This window comes from Lates calcarifer, linkage group LG8 (assembly GCF_001640805.2).
Source record: "Lates calcarifer isolate ASB-BC8 linkage group LG8, TLL_Latcal_v3, whole genome shotgun sequence".
Classification (NCBI taxonomy): Eukaryota; Metazoa; Chordata; class Actinopteri; family Centropomidae; genus Lates; species Lates calcarifer.
The window spans coordinates 10605719-10630611 of NC_066840.1; the positions used below are offsets into that span (position 1 = coordinate 10605719).

The 24893-nt window shown below is 41.7% G+C and overlaps 1 protein-coding gene across 2 annotated transcripts in view; it reads right to left on the reverse strand.

Annotated features, from left to right (window-relative positions):
- Positions 1-24893, reverse strand: part of LOC108899249 (A disintegrin and metalloproteinase with thrombospondin motifs 2) — a 126584-nt gene that overhangs the window by 38300 nt on the left and 63391 nt on the right. For both annotated transcript variants that reach the window (XM_018699598.1, XM_018699603.2), the window contains one exon: positions 21750-21927. In XM_018699598.1, the coding sequence (XP_018555114.1) occupies positions 21750-21927 (178 nt within the window). The remainder of the gene's footprint in view (positions 1-21749; positions 21928-24893) is intronic.

A 24893-nucleotide genomic window follows, 5' to 3' on the forward strand; every position in this document is an offset into this window, starting at 1 on the left:
TTCATAATGACCATACAGCTTACAGGTGTCTCTCAGTCTGTAGGCCTGCTGACCGACAACCACCCCCTTCAAGTATCCTTCACTCTTTACATTCCACTCCTCTTCTGCTTCCTTTATTTCCTCTTTTATTCATTAAATGTACCTTTGAAAGTGCTTTAGAAAGGGTAGATATGGAGTAAGCGTGGGTGAGAGAAAGGGAAAGTCTATCTAAAGGTGTGAGACAATATGTATGCAAATGTTCTCTCCAAGCAGCTCACCAGTAGAGCAGAGCATGGCTGCCATGGGGCAGCACGATGAGGATTTATCATCCAATATCACCTCATCATAAATGATAAAGATAAACACATAAGCCAGGTTGTAACATAGTTACACACCATCTCTAACCAAGCTACCTAAACTGAGTAGTAAATCAGCAGAGATTATACTGTAATGATTTAAACAATTAAGGCATGGAATACTTGAATACACCGAAGGCTTGGACACAGGGAGGTGAATAAAAATAAGAGTGTTTTGGCATTTAAAAACTGGCATGCTCTAACACCAAGAAATATTACTGCCTAGCCGGCCCACAAACACACAGACGGAGTTCTTTTCAATTGCACACTGCTCGAGCCAGACGGGAGAGAATTAATAAGGCACTACAGTGTATCGGTGTTACTAAATTGGCGGTGTTTCATAACAAAGTCTTTCAGAGCAGTTATCAATTAGAAACAATTAAAAGAGCCATTCATCATTCTTACAAAGCCAACTCTGTATGGGGAGCAGCGCTGACAAGGGAAGCTGATAAAATGTAATCAAAACCATAATCAGTGAGTGCTCTTTAAGAGAGACCAACAGAGACTATGTAGAGATCACACTTCAGACTGGCTCCACTGGACAGAACACTGTGCACGTCTGTCAAACAAACACATGGCCACTGAAGCGGTATCTGTGCAGAAAAAAAAGCGACAACAGGGGAGAAAAACAGGAGAAGAACAGGTTTAAAGTCAAGCTGTGAATAAACTTCAAAACATGCTAGAGAAATCACACAAACAAGTCCATCCTTAGGCCCTTGGCAATCATCAGTACGGCATGTGTCTGCTTGAGTATGAAGCCATGTGTGCTGGTCTATTTGTGTGCATTCTGTTGATTGACAGACAGTTTCCTTCTTTCCTGGAAAACCCTCGCCAAGGCTTCCCATATTAAAGTCCAGATTATCGCTGCGTTATTGGTAACCAATGCAGATAGGATCTTAATGCAAAGATACACTGGGGGAAAGTAGGCCCTATCCTGTACACAGTATATCTCTGCATATCCAACTTCCCCAGCTCTCAGTCCCCCAGAGGCGATCGTGATGGCACAGGGTGAGGCTACAACGCCCCCCCACCGCCACCCCAGCCTCCCAGGCATATGGCTAATCAATGCAGCCGCTTCCGCACAAAGGTAACTCTATACTCAAGCAGGGAGAGTAGGGGAGTTACCAGCGCGGCCTCCCCTGTTTTTCTATCCCTAATGAAGCTCCAAGGTAATCAAATCACTGTACACACAGGCAGATGGCCAATAAGTGAACAACCACCAGGGCTTTTTGATGGTATCATCAAAGTTTTTAACTTAGCAGTGAGTCTCTCTCAGCATCTATTTATCATTAAACAAAACTAATTGAACATGCGGCTCAATGTGTGATTTATTTCAATGTGCCCTTTCTGTATGCACATACACACACATTTACAGTATGGCTGAAGATGTATTTTCATTTGCTGGACTGGACTAAAGTTGCAAAGCAGGAGGGTCAAGGGTTTCTGGGAGTTATAGTCCTGTTCATTCTCTACATATGTTAGTGGTCCTCATAAAGCAATGTATAAGAATAACAGACTTTTGACAAGGAGGAGAAGAAAGACTGTTTACGTTGGGGCGGGGGGCATATCAGGCGGCCACAACAATGACGTTAGACAACCGGCAGCTGAAACACTTCCAAGGCTTGGATGGGCATGAAAGTCGCTCCCTGTTCAATCATTAGAACAAAGTGTGAGGTTCAAAATAATGTAATTCTTTGATAAGAGGTCAAAGAAACTCTGTCAACTGAAAACTTCAGGAGAGTTAAATGAAGTTAAATGAAGTAACGATGACACATTCTGAGCTCACTACAGCTGCTTTCTGCTGATGTCCTCACCATAGCAACGTGCGTATTGCAGTGTTTAGAGCCATTCGCCATACCAAACAGATGACCAAAGACCTTAACTTAACCCTATATAGTACATGTTGTATTGTGAAATTCTCAGCTCTAGGCAGCTGTAAGAATGTAAGTATAATGTGATATGGGAAAAGAAACATTATTTCCTAGTAAACTATTTTCTGCTTTATGTCGGGATGACACTCATATTCAAACTAAACCCATTCAGAAGCAATAATCTGATCCATATTATGGGATTCACCATTAACTAATTACCTTTCAATCAATATGTTAACAATGACTCAATCAGAAAAACTTGGCATTAGCTGAGGACAACTGTTGGCAGCTACACAGACAACCAGCTCAGGGGGGGTGAAACAGGCTGCTGTATGTCCTCCAGCTAGATTTAATAATGAGAGGTTATTATAAAGGAATATTTTCCCTGCTCTCCCAATCTAGGAACTGGCAGTAAGACCTGTCTCATTCTCCTCGCTCTGCAGAGCAAGTAATACCCACTAATCCTAGACACAGAGAGAGACTGTGGGGATGAGAGAGAGGAAGAGGGACAGAAAGAAAGACAGAGGAAGAGAGATGGAGAGACAGAAAGAAGAGAAGAGGTAATGACATTATTTACAGTTTTTATGTTAAGTCCTTTCTTCAGCCATTCCCATAGACCCCATCATGTTGGTCTATGTGTGTGAGAAAAGTGTGTGAGTTTTTGTGAGTGTGTGTATCCATGTATGTGTGCTATGTCACCAGAGCATGCCCAGTGTGGAGGACTAGACACAGACCAAAGAGTTGCAATCCCCAACAGTGTTCATTTAGAGGGGTTCACGCTGGCAGTGCGGACACACACGCACACCCACCCACCCACAGGAAGCTCCCAGGCCCATCCTATCCACTGTGATGTAATGAGATATCTGCTGTTTCCCATTTCAGCCTCTTCATCCTCCACAGAACAGAAACAACTGCTGGAGAGGAGAGGAGAGGAGAGGAGAGGAAAGGAAAGGAAAGGAAAGTATGGGACTTAAAGCACAAGGAGCAAAATCAGACTCCTGTGTTTCTGCCCCCCCTCCCCCGTTTAAGGGAGTAATATGTCTCCATCTCTGTCTATCCTATTGTAATGGAGTAGGTCTCACTACACTGCCTGAGGAAATTGCCTTATAGTCCCTATGACCCTCTTCTATATGTGGACACACACACACACACAAACAGACCACACACACACACACACACACTCATGGCGGTGGCCCCAGTGACACTGCTTAAATATTAATGATCTGATCCTCCCTCATTAATAATAGCTGCAGCACTGATTACTCTGTGAATACCACAGTGTGTGCGTGTGTGCGTGTTGATGTGTGCATGTGTGTACACATATGGAAGTATGGCTACTCACAATGCGCGAGCCAAGTATTTGTTCTGCCTGTTACTGACATATTACACCGTGAATCACTCCAAAAGGATTACTGACATTGCATTACTAAGGTAAATTAAATAATATTGAATTACATAACAGCAGGAGTGTTAAAGGTTAACATATGGTGATAAATCCATTGTCAGTTTGTGTCAGTGTGTGTGTTTATGTGTGTGAGAGAGAAAAAGAAGTGTCGGAAGAGGGTGTATGGATGATACGAGCAGACATGCACAAACACACATGAAAAAGAATTAGACATACATAGGCCACACACACATACACACAGATGCAAATGCATAGACTTACAAATATACAGAAACACCCACACAGACGGGCATTCGCTCAGTTAAGCCATGCATGAGGCGTGTGAGATGCAGCAGGCTTAAGCTAGCTTAGTGCTAAACACAACACACACACACACATCGGCATGCACACATAACATACACTGGAGCCAACAAAAAGCACAAGTAGACATCAGTATCCATTGGGTTGTAATGGAGAACTTTGCCTACCCCTCTGCTAAGAATAGCAATGCTGTAGCTAGCCGTGAAAGAGGAGAGAAAGGGAGGCTGTGGGTAGATATGGGAGTGTGATATGATGAGCTGTGTGTCCTTTAGTAACGATGAATCAGCAAGTCACAATGGCACATGTGGTAAATGGAAAACAATCCAAAATAAGGCGTTCGCCAGTTGAAAAAAAAAAAAATGCTTTTACTGAATTAAAGTTTAAAAGGTAGTTGCTTGTGAAGTTTATCCTTGAGGTGCAATACACATTCATATATGATTACCACTGTACTATTTACGAAAAATAATGGACAATACTACAGCCTCAATTATTCTGCCTAACATTACTGGACTCTGTACCAGCTACTGGTCATGTCTGGCATGTATGAGTGTACTGTATACTGTGTACTGTATTTTCTTTGTGTTTTTGTATAGGTCTCTGTGTGTCCTGGAGTGTGTGTGTATTCACGTGTCCAATGGCCCTGCGAAATTCCCATTTCCCTGATGAATTACACTGAACTACATTGAGACAGGGAGGGAGAGAGAGGGAGCAAAAGAAAGAACTAGAGAGCGAAAGAAAGAGAAGGTAATCATTGTTTCTTAAGTTTGTAATGCAGTTACAGGACAGCTGAATCTGCTTAGAGATTGAAAAGAAGCAGAGTTCCCCAATTTTTACCACTCACTCACTCACACATACGAACGAAGAACAGAACTAGCTGTGCCGTGCATGCAACCCACACTTCATAATCCTGCTTTTCAGGCCACCCTTCTCCTTTTCTCCCACCTGACTGACACCCTTCTCCCCACTCAGCCTTCTTCCACCCCTCAGGCACAAGTCAGACTTCAGTCACCGTCCCGCCGCTGCCGCCCACCCCACCCCACCCCAGATCTCCCTGGCCCTGGCTGTCGTTCCTTGCATTGTCTGGCTATGGCTGATGGAAATCATCTTATTAGCGCTGTGCTAATGTCTGCTCTGGATTCCTGGGACACTCCGGCTGCCCCTATTTTAATTGGCTGACTCTATTAATATTTCATTCGTTTAAATACAGCACATCACCTTTCCCTTCGCTAAGTCTGACCCTGTGGCTGGCTGCTCGGTATGTCAGACTGGGAATATAGATGGGGGGAAATTATTTTCACAGTGACATGCCACAATACTGCTTTGGATTTTTTTGGTTACGGTATGTTTTGTCAACAGTTAGAGTGAACTGAAGTCATGTATTTTATTCATTTAATTATGAATTAGTGGATTAAAAGGCCAGGAGTAAAGTTATATTTAAAAAGCCTTTTGTATATAAACTAATATATGGAAGTATAAAAACATACAGTGCAGTTATGTCATTATCAAGTCACCACTGGGGTGCTGAATTTCAGTAAATCATGTTCTACTGCCTCTGTTTTTGATCTGTGGAGCAGGATTTTTTAATCTTCTCTGGAACACACTCCAATTTTTAGGCTTGCAAAACTCTCATGACCCCAGTAATTATATTATTGTAAAAAAAAAATCTTGAGAATTTGAGTTTGGCGTACTTCTGTTGTTGACTGATACACAAGTCTATTTCCAATTAAAACAGTTATTTTAAATGATGTTCAGTGAATAAATGCACAATTCTTAGATCTTTCTCGCAACCCAGTCTACCTGTCAAATAACCAGCAGCCGATGTAGTCTGAGAGAGGGGGCAGGGGGATTCAAATGCCCAATGAACCACAAACATGATGATTCATGGACAGAAAGAAAACAATCAAACTTGGATGCAGATACATCTGGGCAGAACGAACTCAACAAACTTTAAAGGTAGATGTGAATCCTCTGTGCACCAGCTATAAAAATGCAGGTGAGCACGTTGTTCACTCAGACATGCACAGATACACACACACATACACATACAAGCAAACATGCATGCACACACACACCTGGCAGCCCTGGGGCTACCTCCAGGATAGAATGGGTGATGGAGCTGGAGGAAGGAAAAGAAAACACAAGGAGTGGAATAAAGTTGGGTAGGGTGATATAAAAAGATAAGAGACAGAGAAGAGATACGACAAATTGGTTTAAATCAACGCAATTCATTTGGTACCTAATTTAGCAGTTGTGCTATTATAAAATGCATTGTAAGAGCATTATGATTCACTGTTATTTTGTTGGTTGTGTTGGTTTTGTGGTATTTAGGGATAATGGCATCAATGGACTGCTTTTATCATGTAACAGTACGGTTATAAATCTTTCAGCCTTGTTCTGATTCAAGGATCATCCAGATGTCTTCTGCAATGATCAGGTACTAACATATCTGTCTCTGAGTGCCAGAGACTCCAAAGATGTGCATTCACAGTTGAATGTTGTAGTTTATAGTGAAGCTGGCATTTCCTTTTCACTGTTGAAATGTCCAGGACATCAAAAGCTGCTGGAGGTTAAATATAATAAGACACTTTTTTTATTGTAAAAGTGGGTTAGCTGCATTACTGACCATTTCTTCCCCAGATGACTATAAGGTGAAGTTTACTCTGTAAAGTAAACAAACAAACAAACAAAAAGAGCAAAAAATGAGAATGAATGTGATCACTGTGCCTTCTTAAAGAGGCAATATTTACAGCTCTTGGGGAGCACTACTGAATATATGAAAGTAATCTGCATGAGTCTTTTTTCCAGAGGGAGCCATGCAAAGTCTAAAACACTGTGTCAAGAGATGTCTCTTTAGTCAGCATCAGCTGTTACTGACTACACTGACTACAAAATCATCACTGTTAGCTGCTATCAGCATAACATCCCTGAATTTCCAACCAAACTACTGGCTGTTCAGTTGCATTGTGGGTAATGTAGGTGCCAGGGTGTGACAAGAAAGAGGAATGTATGGAATGAAATATATTTATGATTCTGCTGCATTGATTTTGATCCTTTTTTTAAAAAAACTGTGCATTGTGAGTCCAACAACTCTAAATATTTTGAACACTACGGGAGATGGTCTGTTTTTAGCTGTCATTGGGTTGTCAGAAATTATCATTTGCCTGCTGTAGTATGAGAAACCAGCTTCCATACTTAAGCTATTGGTCACCAATGTTCCCCCTAATTTTTCATGTGTCTGAGCATATACACAAACTCCCTGAGAATTCCTTGGACCACTGTGAGCAACATCAGACGTGCACACTGTTGCACATTTTATGCAGTACATAGTTTTGCTGTGCGCAGAGAAAGCGGGAGCAGTGCGTGATTGCGCGCAGCTTAGAGGGAACATTGTTGGTCACAAAGACTTATGAAAAACACATTTTTCTCTATTGTGATGTTATGATGATAGATGGACTGTGGGAATGTCCATTTTTGAGTTCTATTTTAGGGAATCCCAGTCAGCTTACTGGAAATGCAGAGAAGATGGGATTTTTTTCCCAGTAGTTTTTTCCCCCAGTAGTAAAGCTACACAGACACCTTTTCTTTCATAAGCATTTATATGTACCATATATCTTTCTGTGTAACTGCATCCTTGTGTGAGCTAATATGAGATTAGAGTGCAGAAATCATCTTACTGAAATGTAAATCCCATGATCCAGAGTTTATTCATCATTCACTCTGAATTTAAAATCAATATTGTTCTCCATACAGCACAATACCTAACATGTTCTAACTAAATACACACAGTGTATTTTAGTTCTTATTTAGCTGTGTTTTTGATGCGTTTGATTAAAAGCAGGACTAACATTTGCTTTGCAGCACCATAAGCAGCCTGAGTGTGAATCCCTAAACCAGGCAGTTTGACACAGCAAACACAGCTGTTATGAGTTTGAACCCTTAGGGAAGCATGATGTACGTAAGAAGCTTGAAAAAATTTAAGTTTTCAGTCTGAAAATACAAAAGCTTTCCCTATTGCTGAAAAGTTAAGTATTTGGAAAATGCTGAGACCTTAGCACATTATTTGAGGTCTCTAATAGACGACAGAGTGAAGATACTCAAACCTGACATTGCACTAGACTTTATTTGGCAGCCCTAAAGGTGAAAATTGGTGCTAGGAGGAATGTAAGCACAGGTAGGATTGTAATGTGACAGCTTCGGCAGCTAGGAGTTTGTGCGCACACATGTGTATATGTGAGTCATGGCTGCTCCTGCGGCCTTTAACACCCAGTCATCTGTCATCCATCGACTCAGCTCTGCACTGCTGCTGTCTCAATCGCCTGACATAATATTGCACATACACAACACTCACTTTCTCTCTCTCTCTCTCTCTCTCTCTCTCTCACTCATTCACTCACTCACTCACTCAAGCACACACACACACACACACACACACACACACACACAGTATTTTGACAACGTGCCACCAGCACCGAGTGTGAGTGGCACAGAAACACACACACTGTGTCCCCACAGTGTTCCCTGATTAACGAGATGGTTTGTTCTCTTCCTCAGGCCTGGACCAATCAGGCACGAGGACACAAATCTCTCCCCGCTGGTGATGCTGAAGGCCACCGGCCACTATTTATTGGCAATCTCAGCCCTAACTACCCAGACAGACAGAGCAACACGCTTGCCACAGGCAGACATCCACCACCACGTCTGTCTCTGTGTGTGTTTTTCATGTGCTCCCAGTAAATTTATCGAGGGGAAATAAATATGCCCGCTAGTATCATGAACTAACAGTTTGAAAGAACATCAAACAAATACACAACAAGATATACTGAGGGATCTCCCCATTTTTAGGTTGTGTGGGTGTGTCAATAGAGTGGAGGCATTAAAGCGACAAACCCATCAAAGCTGTGATTAATGCAGATTAGAACTTCTCAGCATAAAAAAAAATAATGTCTTCTTATATCTCAACAGAATAATTCCTTCTTTTTTTTCTTTTTTCTTTTTTTACCTCTCTGGACTTAATTAGCAGGATTTAGCAGGCTTGGTGCTGTAGCAGCTCAGCTAAACATTAGTAATTGCTGTGTTTATCTGCTTTCAGAGTAAAAATAACCCACACAGAGAGGTTGTGACAGTGTGGCTGCTTTCACCGAAGCAATATTCCTGTTTTGTTCACTGAAATCTGAAAACAGCTCCTCATGGCAGATCTTTTTTTTTTTTCCTGAAAGGCCTTGATGACAGCTTTGTTGGTGAAACATTTAACAGTGTTCCCAGCAGTTATTTTAAGAGGCCTTCAATTGTTTACAGTGTTTCTCTTTTTAATAGCTTTAACATCACATCAATGGCTAAATTACAGATAGTCCTGGCATGAACTTCAGCCTCAGAGGTTTGAACTCGACTGACAAGGAGTTTAATGAGAAGGCAATTTCTCTTCTCATCTTCTCCTTTCTCTTCTCTTATCTGCCCTCTGCTCATTCTTTACTCACTATCCCATCTCTATCTTTTATCTTGTTTATCTCCCTAATAAGAGAAACCTTTGATATCTGTGCTGACGTATTACTTGTTCAGCTCCACAGACAACAAACAGCATCTCAGGTATGCTTATTTATCCCACTTAACAATCCTAAGGTGATGAATTATGACCTACATGTGGAGTTAGGAGATAGTCAGTGCCATCTACTACACGCTTGTGATATTGATGCCATAAAGGAATTCAAATGCAGAAAGATGTAGTGGGAGGAAATGTGGAAGAAGAAGAGCCAGAACTTAACTTGGCCTATATTCCTTACTGTAGTGTACATGAGTCATTCTTTGCGTAGTCAGACACGCTGTGATCGCAAAACCTGGCACAAAGTCATTACAGCAGGGAGGCCAGAGGTGATTCAGGGGCAAGAAAAAAATGGGAGTGAGTAAATAAAAATGTAAATCTAAAGTTATAATCCTTCAGATTTTTATAATATCAGGTCCTGTTTTTGACAGCATTTATGGTTGGTATTTTGTCAGTAACAGCAATTTTATGTACTTAGATTGTGTAATTACCCCTGTACATTGACCTAATGCATTTTAACACACAAGGAAACGCTCCAACTCTGATGTTTTGTCTTTTAACTTCCTGTCTGCACCAGAAGTGAGGATGTTTTATGTTGTGTAGGTGGACATCTGCTGCTAATAACTGCTTTGTGCCTACATTTTAGCAAACATCTGACTAGTTTCACAACATAATTTAGAGTTGTTAAGGCCTGCTGGAAGAAAGAGAGACCAAAACCTGCACTGGATTCAGTCAGTCGATTATTTTTGCTATCACTGGATCCTAAACCCAGTCTACAGTGTTTACTGCAACAGCAGTTATTCAACTTTTTTCCAAAGCAAATGAGTCTTTATTTAATCAAGTCTCAAATATTGAAATGAAACTTTGACCCAGAGTGGGCAGTGAAACACCAACACTTTTCAGCCTAGTGTTCAGTTTCTCTTAAAGGGGGGAGGAAGAAGAGAAGGAGAAAGTGAAGCAAGGAAGGAGGCAGAGGAAAAGAGAGCCAAGGGACCGACGGTTCAGGGGTAGGAAGGAAAAGCTGAGGAATAGAGGTCAAAAGGAGAAAGCAAAGGGGAGAGCAGGGAGGGATTTAGCTCCTGTGTATGAGCAGGGTAAGAGTAGAAGACACACACACATTGATGATCACAAGCCAGAACACTGGGGTTTGTCAGCTTGACTGGGAACCCTTTCAGAAATCTCACAGAGCTCTGAGCGACAGTAGGAAGGCTGGAGAAAGAGAAGGATCACAGGGGGAGTGTGGGTAATATGCCAGGGAAGTGAACTAAGTTTTCTCTGGCATCAGCACATCTGCTGTGGAGGATGATCTATCTCCCTCTCATCGCTACAGGGCAATACATATGGCAGTGGAGGTAGAGTTTGCACATAAGCTGCTCTGTGACAACACCCGCACGCAAAGAGCACAGTAGTGAAGACATGCTAGTGTGCTCGGTAACTGTCTCAGCGTGATTGTGACCACAGCTGCAGAGGACACATCACATGAAAGCAAAGGGTTTCCAACAGTCACTTTTGACTTACTGTGTAAACCAGTGGCTCAACTTTATTACAAGAACTGAACCCTCTAAAACTGACCCCTCCTGTCTGACTCTGCCAGCACAGTAAAGCTGACACTTCAAACTGAACCTCCCCTGTAGATTTTGATGATTTTACATTACAAATAGGTTTTGTGTAACATAATGCCAGACAGAAGCGCATCTGCATACTGCTCACTGCCAGTGGAAAATTCAGTTCATTCTGAATGTATACCTAAATAGCATCAAGAGCACCTTAAGGTACCTGCATGTGAAGCTGATTGTCTTCTGTGTTCATTTTTGTATGATTAATATTTTTAAGGTTATATTTAAACTATTTGAAACTTGGTTAATGTTAGGTAAAGGATTGTGGTCCTGGTAAAATGTACATGAACAGCACATGCTGATTCCTTTCAATATTTAATCAAAATTACCAAACAAAACGGTTTTGGATGGAGGATCTATACTGCCATCAGTTACACTTCATCAGTTATAATTAGTAGTATAAAAACATATGAACTGAGATAGTGACTGGTATTGACAGAGCTGCAGAAGTACAGAGGTGCATGCAGGATATCAAATGTCAGTTCTTCATTCTGTTGTGTTTAATTATTTTATTATTGCACTTGCATGTGGTTGAAGTGCTGCATATAATCTTTTTTGGTCTTCAAGGGCTAAGGTGTGTTTCCCTGCATTGGAACATGCACTGCGCATACAGACACACACAAGCACTCAGAAACACTTAAAATACAAAACAAACATATTGCTCCACACAAACATTTGGGCTTATAATCTTACTCTACATTTCTCTTCACACTCAAATCTGATAGTGAGCTAATATTCAATTTTGCAATAATATTAAAGATAATTTGCTGTAATAAATTATATGGATCATAAATGAAATTGCTACACATGTTGATTGTGAATATAAAATTCTATTAAATTGCAATTAATTATAGTATCCAATTCTCGATGAGGCATATTGCCATGCTTGGCCTTTCAAGCACCCGAGAGTGACTAAATCATGTTGCTGCAGCCACAATATGCAGGGTGTGAACAGAGCCTGCGAGACAAGAAAAACACAATTAAGAAGAATCATTAGATTATTGTAGCTTTGAAAAAAGAAGACTAATAACCAAGCCTGCAGTTTGCCTCCCACCACCACCGTGTTACTGTAATTGCTCCACACAAGCACACATTGTTAAAGGTCAGAGATCAACACTGTATGGACAACCACAACATGACCCATCTGGATTTGACAGTCACTCCACTTCATTGGGTGCAGTAAACAGAATGACAAATGTGTATTTTCAGCTCCTGCTAAGCTCTAAGTGGGCTTTGTTTTCTCCTCCCTCCCTCTCTCCTCTCATCTGTACAGCCATTCTCCACTTTTATTCGAAGCTAAATCTGAACACATCAGACTAATACTACAAGACATACTTGTATCAGCCACATCAGTGGGAGCAAAGAACTGAAGACATAGATGGAGAAGACTGGAATTTCTCTTCTCCCTTAAAGAGATCCAACAGTTCATCACACTTAAAGTAAAAAACACAAAAATACTAATATACTACATCCATCCATAACCTGTCCTACTCATAAATGAGTGAGCCTGTCCTCGATGCTCATGGCTAGTATAATAGACACCGTCAAATGAAGAAGCACAGAGCTGTGTTTTATTCAATTAAACTTCCTTAGGGGGCGCAGCAGCAAATGAACTGCAGCCTAACAAACTCCCACCGCCACACATCACCCTGCTAATCAGACAGCAGCCACGAGGCGCACACACGCTTTGACAATTTTGTTTCTCGCTACATGGATGCGTTATTACCACTGTGCAAACAGAGATGTATCCTGTCCTTGTTTGTGACAATTAAAAATAAGGTTTTTATTTAGCCAAAGAAAATTGCTTAATAAAACTCAACAGTGACCTTCTTTACTACTAAGTTGGCTGCATTGCATTCTTATCTGTAATTCTTAGAAGTCTGAAAAATGCAGGGCAAAACACTATAAAAATAGTTTTCTGCAAATATCTTAGAATGTTGGAGCACTGGAAACAGCACTCTCCGTGTTTGACATTTACTAACTTTTTCTGGTGCTTTAAACTATTACTATGTATGATAACTGTTATTATGTGGATGAATCCAATGATATGAGAGGTCAGGAGCTATTAGAGCTACTAGAGTTTCATCCATTTAGGATTTCTTGTTTGTGTGACAGTTGAAAAGCCTGGAAAACCTACCCTACCCCAAAATAATATGTCTATGCTCAATAACAAGCTTTCATTCTTAACTTAAAGTAAGACAACACAAACAAGAAGGAGCTCACACATCAAAAGAGCCCTATCTGTTGACGAACAGTTGATATAGTTAAAAGAAACAGAGAAAGCTTGTGGACCTTGAATTAGGATTGTTTCATCAAATGCTCAGAATCATGTCTCTCTGCTTTTGGAGGATTTTTAAAATTTATTTATTTATTTTTAATTAAATACACAAATCATATAAATATAGATTTTATCACTTATGCAAACTACTGAAAAGGCAAAACCACACACTTAACCATGACTCTAATGATTCTGCACTTGAGGAACATGTTTACTCTTCACTGAAGTAGATAATCACAGCACACACATAACACACACACACACACACTCTCTCTCTCACACACACACACACACACAGAACAAGAAATCTGCTGTAATAGCAGTGAATGTATTTGGGTCTCCAGAGCGATGAAAGCCTCATTCACATGAAAGGCTCCATTAACCTCTGAATCTGCTGCCATAGTATTACATCCTCTTTACACACACACATTACTACATTAACCTACATGGTGTTCTACTGAGTGGCTGCTCATACCAGGGACCATTATATTGCTGTTTAAAGGCCCTACACGCCCACACAGGTGTCTTTAGTTATTCTGGCTGATTAGAGCTCAGTTCAGCTTGATGTTGGGTGGAACCGTGCTGTGAGTCACTAAACTATGTGCACTTATAAAGATGATAAAAGTGCAAATTGTCCTCCCCTGACAAATGCAACTAAACTAGAAGGAGATCACCCACATAGTCCAGCAAGGAGCTATAATCAGCCAAAATAACTGACAACATTTGTGTGTTTTTTTTCTTTCACCATGGCTGTGTGGAAGCTTTAACATTAGAAAACAATGTCAAATTTTCCTGCTCAAGTGTGCACATCAAAGAAGCTTATTCAGCGATGGAAGTGGCTCCCACACTGCTCTGATGAGTGCCAGATTTAACACAGCATGCGTGTGCGTGCGCATGTGTATAGAGTGTGTTTGCGGCATTGTGACAGTAGTGGGAGGAAGGAAGTCACACGCCATCTCCTCTTCCATGAGCTTCTGTCCCTTAGGTTGACTGGTTACATAACTGATGCTAGCACAGAACACTGGCCACCTCCAGGGAGGTCTGTTGCATGTAATTGTCATCACATAGTTGTACCTGCTGTGTGTGCGAGCCCTGAGTTTATGTCAACATACATAAAAATCAAGATACCATGACATTATGAAATATATTATATTATCCTTGCACAATCATAGTCTAGCTACTGCTGTACACATACAACACTGATAAAATTTAAAATACAAACTGCAGTATTTTTGATAATGATGTTTAAATCATTACATTGAGTGGGTTCTAGCACATTTTTAAGTGTTTAACTAAGCATTAATACAACACACGTCTTTTCTCTGTTAAGCAGTTTTAGGAAAAAAAAGAATTAAAGTCTAGACAGCTATGATCTAATTATAATGCCTGAACAGGAATCAGACACATACTTTGAATATTTTAACCCTACGTTTAACCCCTACACTATATCTACAATCTTACTCAAAACCTTAACCTACAGTATTTTGATCCATGTCACCAGGTGCAAATGTTACTGTTTGACAATTCCTCTGAGAATTCCCAAAATTAAAAGAAATGGTATTGTGTGGCAAACAATCTATAGATCATATGGTTAAGATATGGAAAGTTTAGGCAATGAAACTTGGACAGGGGGAGTTCATGGTTGTGGGAAAAACAAAAAAAAACAAGCATTAATTGCAGGTTGTAAACTCCAGTTTCGCATGTGAAGATTCCCATCTACCTTTCTAAGCTCAAAACCTTACTTTCCTCCTTGCTTCATAAAGGAAACAATACTAATGTTCACTATGGACATAATTTCTGCAGAGAGGCTGACAGAGTGGGAAGCACTGTTTTAGCCCTAATGATATTCACAAGTTGATTCTGAAATCAGGTCATGCAGGATCATAATTGCTCATCGGAAACATAAAACTACAAGGACACACGCTGAGCTATGTGGCAGGATTTTGACATCAAGAGTGTGACTCTGAAAATATGAACACCACATCAGAGGCAGCACTGAAGCTCAGAAAGGTGCTAATCTTGTCAAAACACTATGATCACCATGATTATAGTGACGCTCTCTCAATCACTAAGGCTGTAATAACACTATTCCTGTTCATCCCTCCAAGGCTTCCCTTCTTCTCCACCTCATCCTCTCCTTGCTCACTCTCTCTTTGTCTCAGAAACAGACAGAAACCCACACACAGACAGACTGTGGCTGCAGTGGCTGCAGACAGGAGCAGAGGTCGGCCGCACCCTGCTATTATCCCCGGAGTCCTGCTCTTTTTAAAGGCAGCGCTGTGGCACACAGAGTGACGGCTCAATGGAAGGCCTGCTGGGAGCTTACTAGCAGGTGAGGAGTCAGATGATCCAGAGGGAGAACACACACAGAGGGACACAGTGCAGACACATGGACAAATACACACTTACACACCGGTAGACGCACAAATGCCGTCAGTCAGTCATGAGTGAAACAGGCAAGAAATAAAACCTGCAAACGCATGGGAGAGCACACATAGATGCAGGAATGCATGACTGCACTGACACACACACACACCACACACACAGACACACCACACACACACACACACACACACACACACACACACACACACACACACACACGCTGAGTGTGGTAATAAGCCAGTCGTGCTCTCCAGGGATAGAGCCAGTGGCCACAGAGAGGGAGAGAGGAAGCAGCTGGCTGCTGAAATACTTCCCCTCCTAGCACTGTAATTTCCTCCCAGAGGCACACCTGGGCCAGCATTCATTCACACATGTATACTGTATCTGTGTGCCTGTGTGTGTGTGTGTGTGTGTGAGAGAGAGAGAGAGAGAAAGAGTGTATTTCTGCACCTGTATATGTATATGTGTCTTTTGTGTGTGTGTGTTTCTACTTGGCTGCATGTACATGTGTTTATGCAGGTATGCGCTAATGCACTGCTGATCCAAAGTGGATCCCTGCTGCACAATATAACACCCATATTATCATATAGCATTACACATTATTATATACATAAAACACATGTTCCATACAAAACGCAAGCTGTGAAACAGCGTGAGGTGCTGGTGCTCTGCTGATCTGAAATCAAAGGCAGTAGCCGTTAGCCAGCTGATCTGAGACTGGTACCTTGATATAGATTTTTATTTTTATTTATTTATTCTTAGTTTTATTTGATGGACACAAAACTAATGTGTGTGTGTGTATGTGTGTGTGTAAGGCAAGGGGGTGGGGGTGTTGATAGAGGAGTACAGAAAAGACGTTGGGCACTTTAATGTACTCAAATGAACACTGGGTGAATTATTCTCAATTAACACCTTTTCCTGAGCACTGTATACATTTATTTTGGACTGCTAAAGCCTATATTTAAGCACCCTATAATGGTTCACTTAAGTTTATGTTTCCAGATTCTGGAATTTGGCGCTAAGCTTCAGGTTTTCCCTGCTAAAAATGCTCAGCCTCAGACAGGCCTTGGCGAATTACATTGTTTACATAGGCTATATATGGTGAAGGAATTCTCATTTTAGAGCTTAACACAGGAGAAACACTCTCAGGACAGACGACTCCTGCATTCATACTAGGGATTAGACGGCCATCTTGCTTTAGGGTGAATGGGAAGAGAATGCTGGAATGGGAATACGTTGCCTCAGGGAACTGGGCTAGAAAATGGAACGAGGCACTTATCTGGCAAATTGTGTAACTGCAATGTATCTCCTGAGCGGAAATTTCCTGTTTCTTGCAATGTAGTGGTCAAACAAGCAGACAGGTTTGAAACAAGTCAACGGTTTAGTTACATTATTTAAATCACTTTATTTGGAGGTAACACCCAAAGTGACCACACCTGAAAAGTCAGAAAGAATTCCTTGAGGCACAGCAAAACTGCGTTGGACAACTACAGCAGATATTTTTTACTGATAATTATGCTTGTCACCTTTGTTTTCTCTTCCAAAAATGTTTGGCTAAGCTGGGAAAGAATTTAAAAAAATAAGGCCTTGATGGAATGAAACTGTGATTTCCCTTCAGATTTGTCCACATATACTTGCAGCCTGTGATAGTGCAGGTCCAAAGGAGAGTGTTTAGAGGATGTTCTTAGCTCAGTCTCTTAAATAAGCCTCATAATGACGTCAGAAGAAAGTCACCTTCTGAGGGTTTTCAGTTGGCTATTTGGGATTCTAACAAGAGGCACGCTGTCCTGCAAAGTGTCTGCTGGGACCCCCTGTTACACACTGAGGATGAGTTCAGGCCATTTATGAGTTGTGTATGTGTGTGTGTGTGTGTGTGTGCGCGCACACTCACTTCTCTAAGTGCTTAGTCACGAGTCTCCTTTTAAAACCCTTGCACCATATGACTATCCTTGTGTCACACCAGCAGAGGCAGAGCACAGGGGGGAGAGAGAGAGAGAGGTAGAGCGAGAGAGTGAGGTTCTCGAGGGAGCCCCTTTCATTTTCTGGATGCGAGAGGCAGACATTAAGCTACAGTGACTAGCACCACTGGCCTCTGTCTGACCCCCCTTCCACTTCCTCTCAGCCCAGGCTGAGGCTGACACGTCACTGTGTTGGCGCTGTGCGACGTGGCATGCTTCGACAACACAACAACACTGACCTAACAACACCATGTTGGCCCGGAACAATAAAGAATAATACGATACAGCACAAAGCATACAACAATGTAACAGAACAGCAGTGCCTGAGGAGTAAAACAAATACAGGCTTTGTGCAGATGCATGGGGTCCTGAGTAGCTGCCTCAGTCCTCCGCCCAGTGTCAGCCCACCAGCTAATTGCAATTGCTTCGCCCTAGAGGCCGCAGGGAGCCTTTCTGCCCCGAGAACAATACAGCTGAAATGTCAATGAAAACAAGTCAGCTGCAAAGGACTACATTTTTCTATCATAACTCTATAGCCCTCAGTATACGACAGTTGAGAACAGAGCTGATGGATACCACATACAGCAGCCCATCATGTTGCTTCTTTAGTGCGGAAAATTTGACAGGAAACTGTTAAAAAAAAGATGCATTATTATTGCTGATAACTGGTGACATTTATGCATAATATTTCTGCAGAATTCAAGTCCAGGTAGCAGGCTAGGTGAAGGGGATTATGGGAAAAAGCCCTCTGGTAGTCCATCTGTCTAGGCATGTCGCAGTACTCTGGACACAACTCTGTGTGGGTGTGTTGCTTCAGCTGTGTGTATACAAGCATGTGTATGCGTGCCAGTGCAGACAGTCCAGTCCTCCTAGACAAAACACTAAACTTCACCCTCACTGTCCAGCCTCAGAAAAATAAAAAAATCTCTGCACACACCAGTGGAGGAATTGGGGGGGGTGAGATGACAGTTTGTTTGGGGAAAAAAGTAGCAAGTGTAGCTGGCCCCCAAGAAAAACAGGGAAGAGGGAGAGAGGAAATAAAATTAGCTGAACAGAAAGACATTGATCAAAACTACAGATAAAAGAAGGAGATAAAATGAAATTGTAAGAGGGGGGAGAAAAGACAGATTGAAGGATGGAGCTCTGTCCGCCCGACAAAAAATGAATGGCAATCCTTCGTTTTCTATTGCTGCAGCGATTAATTGACGAATGTGCCACATTAATAATAAAGCTTGCTCTCTCCACTTAGGACATTGATTCACACCTCCTCAGCTTACGGTGTAAGAAACCGATCAATCTCACGCCGTCTTCATCTCTCTTTCTCTCCTTCTTGAGCTTCTCTATTACCTTGCTAAATATAACTTCCTTCCCTCTGTCTTTAGCCAGGAAATGAGTCCAACATTCAATAACGGGCTGCGAATTAAGCAGGCTTGACGAAGGAGATCTCCAGAAATTATCGATTGATTATTAATTAATTTGCTAATTTCCCTGATTGATCCACAGAGAGGGGACTGATTGTTTGAGAAAGAGAATATGAGGGAATAAAAGAGGAAAGACTTTGGTTTGGATTTAACTGGAGGATGGAGGGGGAAAGAGGCAGGAGAGTGTAAAGGCAGGAGGATCTATAATGTGCCTCCTATGTTGTCCATGTGGCTGTGATATTACAGTGATGTGATGTAACGACTAGAAGGTAAACCTTATGTTTACATAATGTTTGTGGTCTAGAATAGCTAAGACAAAAGATAAAAAGGAAAAAGAGAAGAGAAACAGAGAGAGAGATCCACATCAAATGCTTCTGGGAGCAGCACATGCCTGTGCGTCTGTCTGTCTGTCAGTCTGTCTGTCTGCTTAGCCTTGAAAATCCCAGCACTCAAAGCCAGACGACCACAGAACTCATGCCCACGCCATACATGCATGCACACAGACACACACTCACACAAACACACACTGTGGCCTGTTCTATCCTACGCTATTGATCTGCACCCCACTCTTCATTAGAAAGAAAGATTCAAAGGCAACAAGGAGCAGTGAGACGTGTTGAGTGTATATGTGTGTGTGTGTGTGCGTTTGCAACGCATGTGTGTGTTCCAAAGTGTAAATGTATGATCAAGGGAGTTGTGTAAGCTGCATGTGGTTACATCCTGTATGTATGTGTGAGTTTCCGTGTAGTTTTTTTTTTTCCCCAGTGTGTGCTCATGCCTGTGTGTGTGTGTGTGTGTATGTATGTGGATGTACTGCCAGGTATCAGTAACAGTGGGAGCAGATCTGTGTTACTCTAATGCAGTCTGTCCTCACTGGGTGTTCCTATGGAAACTCTCTCTCTCTCTCTCTCTCTGTATATTATTAGACATTCTCGAGTCAACTGCTCAGAATAGGAAGACACAGATCTCATCTATTGCCATACACTCGTTATAAAGCGCTTCGCCTCTCGCCTGTACAACATGGGAGACTCAGTGCGTTGAGAATATTTTTTGCTTTGGTGATTAGTTGAGATGCAGACTCTTGCACTGGTCAGGGTCACGATTGATTGACTCGTAGGCATCAGATCAGTCACGGTGATCGCACTTTTACTTCCAGATGCAAGTTATTGACAGTATAGCTGACATACTGAAATCTATTTGCTAGATTTTTCTAGTTTTTTTCTTTGCTCATTTTGTTCAATTTGATGTGCACCTTTTATATAGTACATACTGTAGATCTCCTGGTATGAGCCAAGATGTGGACAAAAGAGTACTTTCCAAATGAATGCAAACTTCTGTGCTTGTTATAATAATTTCAATATGTCTTTACTTATTTGCATGTGAGAGTGTAAGATCTGCTCTCTTGTCTGATTAGGTGTTGCAGTGGATCACATGTGTTGTGGTCCATATTATGACATTGCTCCTCTACATCCATGTTCATATAAATTAAATGTCCCATCCAGGCTTCAGATTAATAAAAGATGGAAACATTTGTTGCTATGCTTTTCTACATGTAGTATCATCAGTGCTTAGACTGAGAAATGCACAAATTAAAAGAGATCATTTTGACTCCTCTTGTCCCACTGGATTGGTAATGAATGCATATTCCCAACTTCCAAATTGATCAAAACTCCCTTTTATTTTGTGTTCATCAAAAAAGCAGCGAGATAAATTCCTTTGATCAACTTGAATCAAGTGCAGCTGCTCTTGTATGAGCATTTTTTTTTTTAATCAGTAATGTGACTTGTGAGCAACTTACACTGCATTAAAAGCCTGATGTTATTTTTCACCGTCTTTTCTAAATAAATAACATTTGATAGTAATACAAATGAAAAAAGATGAAGAGATGAATTTTCATGATAAAAGTATAAATTTTGCTGGCTGGTGTGATAATCTTCAGATTTTGAGTTTTTAAGCCTATTCGAATACATATTTGTCTCCCTTCCTTTTAATCCTAGAGCCAACATGCTATGTCAAACACTAAGTATTATGCTCCCTCTAAAATAATGGCCTTTCTTGTTGTTTCAGTTCATTTATTTCATCTGTGGAAAATGGATGCAGACACAATGGGAAACCAAAGACCCGGGTGCCAGCTGTTAATTGTTTAAGCAGCCAAGGCAGCATATAATTCTATAAAAGATGCAGAGGGTGTTACCTTACCAATCAAACACGTTTGTCTCCATATGTCACTCCTTTCTCACTGAAAAATTAGTGCAGTGACAGGAAGATGCGTTTGAGTGTGTGTAGGTGTAATCTTTTTGACAGTAGGTTATGCTCACGCTGTGACTCACTGTCTTTGCATACAATAGTTTGATATGATTATATAAGTAGGTGTGCATGAGGGGAGAATGGTTTAATTCTATAGTTTTCTTGAAGAATGAGCAGAGCTTGTGCTGTGTTTACTGCAGAAAATATTCTTACTCAAGTAGGTTTCAAATTTAAGGTGAATGATCAGAGATAAGCTTGCAGCGAGTGTCATCAAATAACTCCCACATGTGGCTAGCTTAAGTTAAAACAGAGAAGATGGAGCTGAAGTGTGCATGACAGACATCCTGTGAAGGGTGTGTAAAGGTGGAGGGTTGCACAGTGGGAGCCACAGACTGACCTCTGGAGTGGAAGTCTGCCGCCGCGCTGCTGATGGGAGCTTTCTTTACGGCTGACGAGCGGTAGACGATGTGTGTCCTCCCTCCTCCTCCCTCCTCTTCCTCGTCTTCTATCACTCCATCGCCCCTCTCCACTGGCTCGATAAAAAACTCCTCTTGCTCCGTCCTGATCATACCAGCCTGAAAGAGAGTGTGGAAAATTAATTGGATGATATGAATACTTGTAGGTGAACCTTGACATCATGTTAACATGACCCCCCCCCCATAAAAAAAAAATCCAATCCTTTCTCCACCTTCTCTCTTGCCTTGACAGTGGAAAGAAAGAAACATCCCTTTGCTTTACTCAGTTGCTGTGTTAGGTTGGGTCATGCTGGTAGAAAAGAGACTAGGTGGGGGGCAGTGATCCCTCCTGAGGCCCCTGAACAGGGCCAGAGTGACACCTGGCATCTACAATGGACAACACAAAAGCAGGAGATGAGACTGTCCCACTCCCATCCTGAACTAACATATTCTGTCAGGTAATTCCCCATGTCCACTTCTCACACACACACACAAACACACATTGGCCATGCACAAATGCAAACTCTCAAGAAGAGAGGGATGGGAGGGGCCTGAAAGAGATGGAGAGAAGTAAGGAAGCGTGCATACAGAGCACGCACGCAAAAAAAAGGAGTTGCGTGCACATACATGGGGATAAAACAGGCACTGGGAAAATTGCCCGTCACTCTCTCTTATTCCATCTGTCTGTTTAAGACAACTGGTAATTACCAAGGCAACGCGCTGCTGTAGAGGAAAGCCATGGGGGAGAACACACAGAAAGGATGGAGAGGCTTTGGAGAGAGGAAGAGCGCAAAAAGAAAAAGTGATAAATGAAGAAGAGAGAGACCATCGATATGATCAGTGCTTGTCTGCTTGTCCCTCTGCTCTGACAGGGAGAAGGAAGGGGTGAAGAGCGAGTTGAATAGAGGAAAGTCAGCTGATGAGTATACATTACAAAAGAATGCATGATGAAAAGCTGTGTGTTTGTGTGTGTGTGTGTTTGTGTGTGTGTGTGGACCGAATGTGTTTTAAGTTCAAGTGAGTTGAGGTCTCTCTCAGATACCGTACTATATACATAACATGTGGTGAATGTAAGGGAACAAATATACAATATATATCCTGCACTGTGCATTATTTCTTTGGCCTTGTCAGGTTCCCACTGTGTGAAGGAAAGTCATGTTAACGTCACTGGCAACATCTTTATCCAAATCATCTATGGTGCAGTACTTAACTGGAGCCTGAATGTGACATATGTGAGAGCAGTTTTAATTTATGAAAGAACATAGACCCTATTCTTTTGTAAAGACAAGTATGCATACCACTTATTGAATCCTTTGAGCTCTAAATAAAATGGAGTTTAAGAACTTGCATGCTCCTTGAATACCCCAGAGAGGCTGATTTGAAAGGAGGTGGATATTAACAAGAGTGGCCCCTCAGAAATAAAAAGGTTCTCTTTTCTCGCCTTTACTTTCTCTCTCCCTCTCTCTCTTTTTTTCTCCCTGTCAGTCTGAGGCTTTGGTCCCGGAAGGATGTCGACAAGCCACTGACCTGCCCTCTCTCTCTCTCTCTCTTGTTCGTTCCCTCCTTTTTCTCTCTCACTCCTCTCATCCCTCCATTTCCCGGAGCCGTGGTGCGGCATTCCGATCGGAGCTGATGGATCTGCGATGGTGCATGCGTTCCCACTCCAGAATACCAAGCAGGGGCGGGGGTGGGGGTGGGGGGGCGTGTCAAAGAAAAAAGATGACATGTGGGACTGGGAGACATGGTCGGATCGATCGGAGCCGGCGTAGAGGGGGCGGAGGGTTAGAGAGAGGAGGAAGGTGTAAGGGAGAGCTGGAGAACTGGACACGTCCTTTGAAAAGCCTGAGTGAATAAAGCATCAAAGCGTCTGCACACATTTCCATAGTGAGAAGCATTGTCTTCATCTCCTCTAAAGCAGGAGCAGCCAAGTCCTAGTCGAGGGGATTACGGGGAGGCTTGTCCAAACACTGTGTCCAGAACAAGTGAGAGAAATTCAGATTCACCGACAGTACACTACCTGCCTTAATGTGCCGACACGAGTTAGGTTATTCAAAAACAGGGCTGAGGGCCACATAGTGATGAGCTATAGATGAAGATCAGCCACACTGTTGGTAGGGGAGTAATGCGAACACTACTAACTGTCTCTATATGGGTTTATTTCCTGGATTTACAGTAGAAGTAGTAGGAATAAACAAAAAAGCATCAATTTAAACCATGTACTTAAATTAAGAATGAGGTGTATTTGAACGCCACGTCAGAATATAACGAGAAGCTGAACAATCAACATGGTTTTAGAGACTAAAGGACTTGTTGGTGTTTTTCGATGACTCTTCGAGGAGCATTGTGACATTTGTAGCAAATTGTGTGGTTGATGGACAAAAAAATATTACTGCAAAAATTCAAGTTTATATCTGAATAATGTATTAATATTAGGTTACATCCCCAGTCAATGGTAAAACACTACAGTCCTTTCCATAGTGATGCAGGACATGAAAGCCTGCCATGTTTTTTTGCCACACCTGCGACTTCAAAATCTGTTCAGTCATCTTCAGTCATTAATTCTTGTTCATGCTGTGGCATCAGCTGCCTTGCTAGTTTCTGTTCTCTTATTAAAGTAAAGTTGCCATGCTCCTTCTGGTGATGAGCCTGAAGATGTTTTATAAGGTTTGGTGTGTTTGAATTTAGCGTATTAGCCCCACAACCCTCATGAGACATTTGAATATGACACACTTAGTTTTCTGCATCTTATCTTCATCTGCAGTGATTATAGAGGGACTTTTACTTCACACACAGGAAGTATCGCTGCACATCTGGCTACAAAGGTCAAGGTAGAGCATCCTCTTCATTTATCTGTTATCACTTTCATCACAACAGCTGATCGTTTGCATAGAGTCAAGGTGGTATAGTGGATACTGTAAACAACTTTGTGCTGGGAAAAAAAAATAGCACCTGTTGGATTGCTTCTTAGTTTAGCCATGGTTTCTGCGTTAAATGTCAAAATGATACTTTTAGGAAGATTTCATTTGATTACAATTACATGCGAAATAATCTACTAACTTTGCTGTGGAGCATTTTCAGTTTTAATT